The 6988-nt window shown below is 40.8% G+C and overlaps 2 protein-coding genes across 3 annotated transcripts; both read left to right on the forward strand.

Annotated features, from left to right (window-relative positions):
* Positions 1–273: 273 nt before the first annotated feature.
* Positions 274–2028, forward strand: fosaa (v-fos FBJ murine osteosarcoma viral oncogene homolog Aa). The gene is made up of 2 exons (XM_031730962.2): positions 274–578; positions 699–2028. The coding sequence occupies exons 1-2, from the start codon at positions 522–524 to the stop codon at positions 1365–1367; spliced, it is 726 nt and encodes a 241-aa protein (XP_031586822.2). The 5' UTR covers positions 274–521; the 3' UTR covers positions 1368–2028.
* Positions 2029–2294: 266 nt separating this feature from the next.
* jdp2a (Jun dimerization protein 2a) lies at positions 2295–6854 on the forward strand. Of its 2 annotated transcripts, none has more exons than XM_039603204.1 (4): positions 2295–2519; positions 4384–4601; positions 5457–5561; positions 5663–6854. In XM_039603204.1, exons 1-4 carry the CDS (start codon positions 2432–2434, stop codon positions 5846–5848), a joined length of 597 nt encoding a protein of 198 aa, XP_039459138.1. In that variant the 5' UTR covers positions 2295–2431; the 3' UTR covers positions 5849–6854. The 2 variants fall into 2 exon arrangements, with proteins under 2 accessions (XP_039459138.1, XP_039459139.1); XM_039603205.1 differs by lacking the exon at positions 2295–2519 and adding an exon at positions 2617–2756.
* The last annotated feature ends 134 nt before the right edge of the window (positions 6855–6988 follow it).

Below are 6988 nucleotides of genomic sequence, written 5' to 3' on the forward strand. Positions count from 1 at the left end.
GGTCCAGCCTACGATTATTACATCTGTCTCCCCGTCTCTGGGTAGCAAGCAAGCCAATGAACCGCAAAGCTCTCACCAGGCAACACCCAAAGCGGGCGGGAGTAAGGGAAAAAATGCTGCCAGAAAGGGGAAAACAGAGCAGGTAGGTTAGCTCCGATGAAGTCTACCTGCTATTGGACAGAACAGTCAATAGTGTCAATTTGCATATGCCAATCTGAATTCCTTGTGTGCAGCCGAGCTATTGTGCATGCTCCTCTGGTGCCGTGTGCGGGCTGTGTGCCTTCCTTAGGCAGTCAATTTATATTCAGGTCACAGCAAGTCTGCAACAATAGTCTATTTTTAGACGCATTGCAGTGAAACATGCTTTTGCCACTCTTCAGAGGGCGAACTGGGAGCGGGTGTTGTGGATTAGGGGAAGAAATGGCTGGATTCTTCGTGGTAATGACTGAATTATTTCCCTTACATCTCAGCTGTCTCCTGAGGAGGAGGAGAAGAAGAGGATAAGAAGGGAGAGGAATAAAATGGCTGCAGCAAAGTGTCGCAACAGAAGGAGGGAACTCACAGATACACTGCAAGCTGTAAGTAAACAGTGATTAATTTGCTCAGCTGTCATTTACACCTACTGCGGTGTGTTTTGCTTTTTGTTTGTTTGTTTGATTTTCCACATGGATGATTTTTTGGTGTCGATCTGTTTAAAGGAGACAGACAAGCTGGAGGAGGAAAAGGCTGCCCTGGAGACTGAAATAGCCAACCTAATCAAAGAGAAAGAACGGCTCGAATTTATTCTTGCTACACATAAGCCGGTGTGCCAGATGTCAGAAGAGCTTGAATCCATTTTCCAAGAGTCCACAGGGTCTCCAGGCCTACCGCCCAGTCCAGACGAGGACAGGCTTCCAGAGGATGGCACGCAAGAAGCTCCATCACTCCAGGACATGGACGACCCCAGCGATCCGTCCACAGCCATCTCTGGGAACTCGAATATTTTGCTGTGTGCAAGTGCTGAAATCAACATCTGTGATCTCGAGCCCTCCCTGGACCTTAAGGAGGGGCTACTGGACAATATTTTACCCACCCTGGAGGAGAAAACTCCCATGGAGACAGCTCGATCCGTGCCAGACATAGATCTGAGTAGCTCTCTAGGGGTCTCGGACTGGGAGACTCTGTATAAGTCGGTTTCCAGCGACCTGGAGCCTCTCAGCACTCCCGTGGTCACCTCCACCCCTACCTGCAGCAGCTACCTGTCTGTGTTCACATTTGCGTGCCCTGAGCTGGACTCTCTCACAGAGGGACTAGACAGCCATAAAGGTGGAGGAAGCAAGGGCGATTCTGTCGACATCCTCAACTCTCCGACTCTCCTAGCCTTATAAAATGCAAAGAGGCGCTGATCTGTTTGATCTCTCTCTGGTCTCTCTGTTTGCAGGTTCCCGACGTTGAAATGATATGAACAACGTATGCTGTAATGCTTCAAGGAACACATTCATGAAAAGTCTTGTACATGACTAAGCAAACATATAAACTCTCTTCAGATACATAGTCAACAGAGTGATGTAGCTAAAAGCATGGCTTTTAATTTAACTGAAAGGACTGAAGTAAGTTTTGATTTTAAACGCATGCTGAAAAATTCCAAATAATTTTCAAAGCTCATATCTGATCTGTTACTAGATCTAAGCTGTAACGTGGAATTTAATGTAACAGTATGGTTTTGTGTTTTTTGGTGTCAGTAGTGTACTGATTGATGTAAATGTATTTACATATCCATCTAAGTACCTGCGTACCTCATCAAGTGTGGTTTGACCTCATTGTTAAAATGTTGAAAGTTTTCCATGAAAACATTCAGTGCTATATACTATTATATATATATATAGATATATATAGATATATCTTATCAAGATGTACCTTATGATTTATTTTTTTACCTTTCAGACTTTGACTTATTTGTTTAAATTGAAAAAAAAAAAAACAAGTAAAATGGGCATATATTGCTTAACTATGCTGCTGAATAACTACAATAAATCTGCGTTCACAGTGGTGCTGATCAGTTTGTGGACTTTGAATTATGAGGTTTTTTTCCTCCAAAGAAACTTAAAGTGAAATTCTTTTAAAAGATTTCAAATACAAACATAATTTTATTTGTAGTACCCTTTACATATTTGGTGTTGAAGAAGAGGAGGTGGGAGTTCACTGTAGATCAGTGACCGTACTGTTTTTCCAGCGCAGGCCTGCATCTGAGTCGTATTATTGTGGTTGCAGCGGCAGCAGCAGTATGCAGCCTCCCTGTTTCTTTATGGGAGGAGCGGTGCGACTTCCCCACTTCTGCCCCCACTATGTAGGCTACTTTTTTTTTAACATCCCTGCTTACGTTTGGCTGGCATAGCCTAATTTCCGCATTCCCAAATCCTCCCAGATTGGGATCACGTTTAAAATCGGGCTGATGCAACGATTTCCACTTTTTAAAATATACTCTCGACCCTCGGCTGACCAGAAGAAAGGACATTTGTTGCACCTGGGATCAAAGTCAGGTCGGTATACAAAACTTCAGAAGTCGAGAGCTGCATATTTTATTTATTTATTTATTTTTCATTTTTGGTACATGCTGAATAGCTTATTGGCGCGCCACACATAGGTCATAACGAGCATAGTTTGCGAAGAGGCGGCGGGCAGGTCTGATGTTTTCGATTATACGGTGCTATCGATGCATTCTCTGAATTTCTCTGTTAAAGCAAACCTGACATCTTTAGTGATCGTGCTGCAGAAAGGTCATTTTCTTTTGTTTGCATGCTCCTTTTTCATGAATCACGGCGTGCACAATTCAGAACAAAATGTTCTTGTTTTGTCTAGTCCGCCGTTTACATTAGTGCCTCGCACTGATTCTCAAAATACGGGTTATCCGAGCGGCTGTGGACGGAAAGCTGTAACATTTTATCACTGCAGGTCTCTGATGGAAACACAAAGTTACGTAAGATGGGCTTAATGCCGCACTATAGAAAAAAACTTCCGCTTTCAAGTTGACCAATTCACCATCCTACACCACTATATAACTGGTCAAGCGATTACTACACATTATTAAACAGCTCTAAATGCGCTTTCATGCATAGCCTGGGGGTTCAGCATTGTAAACAAATAGTCTGATGATCAAGCGGGTTGTTTCTATGGGATTTTCAGGATTAACCATTAATAAAGTGACTATTAGTAGAGAAAGTTTAAAACCTTCGGGGCCCCTGCATCAACATTCAGATGGCAGTCACTGGCTCATAATGTGTGTTTGGGGTTTTATTTTAAGGAAAGAAAAAAATGATAAGCAAAAGTTACATTTGGCTTTAAGTGTTTTTGCTTTCATTTCAAGCTAAACTGCTCATACATGTTATTACACATTATTTTACCGTTTTATCATGGCTGTTATGCTTTAATTGCAAGCAGAGTGTTATGTTGTTTATGGCCTCTCTACTTCCTCTTGGTCTTTATGACCTGTACTTTGAGGAAGTTGCAAAACTGAAAGTTATTCCCATGTGAGATTATTATGTAGCCTGTGAGTTCATGTTCTGAGGAGAGCCAATGAGACTTGACCCTCCTCTTTAATAAACATTAGTCTACACAAAGAACACCAAGCCAGATTGCTGTTTCTTGTGGTTACATATTTTAATTAGAATTTGCCTTGGTTGTTTCTGTAATGTGGGATAAAGGTACATCAGACAGAAGTTTTTTGGGGGGGATTTCATGTGACTTGGACATCCGCTGAGCTGCTGTAGTAACTTCCTGTATCTTTGGGTGGCTCTCACTGTCTTTGTATATGCTGAAGTGTCCCTGTCTACATATTTGCCTGTGCGAAACTGTGGTAACGTGTTCAAACAGTGTCGCATCAACTTTTTTTTCAGTTAAAGAAAGCAAACAATTTTCTTAAACGTTACTGCATTATGCTATATTTTGGCTGCATAATTTCACGTCTTTATCCTCAATTTTGGCTCTCCCCCCTCGATATGTCTCATATTCAGGAAATCACAGTCACCCTGTAACTATTTCTTGGCAACTGCTTCCTTTAGCGCCCCTTGGAATAAAGTAGAATTTGTTTGAGTCTAGTCCTTGCAGTGTTGTTCACCTCTCTTTTTGGCCTTGTAGCATTAGATGATGTACATTCTTGCCATGATTCATGTAGTTTTAGATTTTTTCTAGAAAATATTGCAAAACTGAATAAAAACAACATCAGTCCACCTCTTGCAAATGACTCATTGAAGCCCTCTAACAGATGGTACATAACACACTTACATTTGTTATCAGCTCATTAATGTAAAGCATTCCTGTAATGTATTCAGTTTTTTATGTGTTTTCCTTAATCTGCCTTGGTTTGTTGTCTGAGTATATCTCCCGTTTTCTCTCTCTCCCTCCTAGCTGTGGTCACGACCGAGTCTGACACGATGCCAGGACAAATCCCAGATCCCTCTGTGACAGCAGGCTCCCTGCCCAGCCTGGGCCCACTGGCTGGGATCACAGCCACCACGCTGACTGACAAGCTCAAATTTGGCGACCTCCAGGAGTTTGGGACAATGCTGTCACCTCTGCATTTCCTGGATAGCCTGGGGAAGAGGCCTCTAATAATCAAAACTGAGGTATAAGACACACTAAGCAGTTGATAAAAATTATCCTTTAAACTAAGGCTACGTTTTGAGTTTTTACTCAGCTTACACGCTCTTTCTTCTAATTGCCATTTCTGAAAAGTGGGCTCCAAGGCATGTTTTTAATGTATCTGCTGTTAAAAAAAGCCATGGAAATTTTCTGTTAAGTGTTTTTAAAATCTCGCTTCTGTATCCTAAAGAAATGTTTTTGCTGTTTATATTTTATTCAACAGGACCATCTAGTGGACACAAAGGGGCATGTAGTTTATAGAGCAGGTAGCTTAGTGATAGTGACAGAAATACAGGTAGTTTTTTTAAAGCTGTCCCAAAGTAGTGTTTACAAATATAGTTAAAAAAAAAACAACACCCTACATATGTAAAACAATTAGAAGAAATGGCTTTTTATATGAACTTCCCGCTGTGTGGGATGTCCGTGTGAAATCACATGTCCTCCACACGCTTGCACTGGTGTTCTTGGGGAGATTTGACTTCTCCTGCCTTAAAAAAAACATGTCGGGTTCATCAGTTATCTGGGGTTCAAGGATACTTAGGGATGCCAGACTGTACCAGAATAAAAAAATGCTTCTTTTTTTTTATTTTTATGCATACCATGACTGAAACAGAAGAGCTTGCATGCTAATGTAGAGTAAAAAAGAAACCAAAAGGTCTTTATTCTGGGGAAATGTCACTTTGACTTGTTCACAGTGATAGCAAAGAAGAGCCAAATAGGTTGAATACTAATATTCACTTTCCAATCCTTACTCTATACTTTAACATGAACTGCCTGCTATTGTACAGCATATTAATTGTGCCTGAAGATGTGTTCAAGACTCTTGTGCCTGTTTCTAGAGAGACGAGGAGGAAGAGAGGAGAAAACGAAGGCGGGAGAAAAACAAAGTGGCTGCAGCTCGCTGTCGAAACAAAAAGAAGGAGAGGACAGATTATCTACAAAAGGTGAGGAGCCTCCTTTGCATGATTGCACACTCTCACATACTCGATTTATGTCTCACTCTTTCCACACTTATTACTTTTCCTTCCTTCCAATCCCACGGCAGGAGTCGGAAAGGCTAGAGATGTTAAATTCCGACCTTAAAGCCCAGATCGAGGAGCTGAAGCTCGAACGACAGCAGCTGATCCTCATGCTCAACCGCCACCGCCCCACGTGTATTGTCAGGACAGACAGTGTCAAAACTCCGGAGGGTGAGGTGAGCCCCCTGCTGCAGCAGCTGGAGGCCAAGTGAAGGTTGTAGCGCAAGTTCCTGCAGTTTACGATTGGGAAGAAGCAGCAAACTAGCAGCACTTACGTTTGGGGCCTCAGTCGTGGAGGAGAACCAGCCACTGAGCGCTACGCCACAAAATGTGGATCCACTGTGCTTAGACACTGTTTTGGCAGTTAAATCAAACTTCTTTCATAGTCTTTTTTTGGTTTTTTTGTTCCTTCTTGCTTTTTCATTTATTTTTCATTTTCGTCTTCACAGGTCCAGCCACAATTAGTGTGAAAGTAAAGAAAAAAACACAGCACAACCTTTTGGTATAATTACAAGCCACACACGAGGCATTACTTTGATATATTTCCAGTAAATACACCTGCGTTTTAATGCTTTTTGTTTTGTTGTGCGTAGTTAACCCTAAAACAGAACTGCATTCGATCAGTCAGCTGCACAGATGATTATTTGTTGCTGTGTGGGATGAAACTAAGTCACTGTTTCCATGCAGGGCAGAGGCGATACCCCAAAGAGACAGTGTTTGTAAGTTATCAGGCTACAAATAGACATCTTTGCAGCATGACCTTGACCTTGACTGTCCTTCAATTGTTAAAATACATCCAGGGAATTGTAAAAATATCATTGAAATCTGTGGGGAAATAGTTATATATCTATAAAAAATAACTACTGGAATGCATTAACCATCACATACAGATGATATTTTTTTAAGTAACCAATTTATGTATAAACCCACAGTCAAAGAAGCCTTTGTATCACATAAATAACCTCAAGCATTTTTCATTTGGTGGCACAGCAGCTGAACATTTTTTCTTTATTCCATTGTTTTTTGGCGCAGGCGTCATGTATGCACATATATATATACGAGTGTTTACATTGTACTTTATTTTCTGTTACCATATTGTTACTAGCAATTATGTTTATGTTTTTATTCTTTTGTATATGATGTTATATAAGCATATAAGCTATCACAAAATCCCATTTTGTATTTCCTTAAGAAATAAATGTCTAGTTTCTTTTTTTATTATTGAATAATATTTTTTTGAGCCTTGCAAAATGGAAGACGTTTTATAATAAGATATTTTGTGCAAAAAAAAAAAAGACAGTTTCAGGTCCAAAGTTTCTGGTAAACCCTGACATCTTGTGGTGAGCTGCAGC

The sequence above is a fragment of the Oreochromis aureus genome, linkage group 19, assembly GCF_013358895.1.
Source record: "Oreochromis aureus strain Israel breed Guangdong linkage group 19, ZZ_aureus, whole genome shotgun sequence".
NCBI classification, from domain to species: domain Eukaryota; kingdom Metazoa; phylum Chordata; class Actinopteri; order Cichliformes; family Cichlidae; genus Oreochromis; species Oreochromis aureus.

Coding starts and splice junctions, on each gene's coding strand:
- fosaa (XM_031730962.2), top strand. CDS start 522: ATGGCTGCAGCAAAGTGTCGCAACAGAAGGAGGGAACTCACAGATACA. Junction 579..698: donor TCACAGATACACTGCAAGCT/GTAAGTAAACAG, acceptor ATCTGTTTAAAG/GAGACAGACAAGCTGGAGGA.
- jdp2a (XM_039603204.1), top strand. CDS start 2,432: ATGCAACGATTTCCACTTTTTAAAATATACTCTCGACCCTCGGCTGAC. Junction 2,520..4,383: donor GCACCTGGGATCAAAGTCAG/GTCGGTATACAA, acceptor TCTCCCTCCTAG/CTGTGGTCACGACCGAGTCT. Junction 5,562..5,662: donor GGACAGATTATCTACAAAAG/GTGAGGAGCCTC, acceptor ATCCCACGGCAG/GAGTCGGAAAGGCTAGAGAT.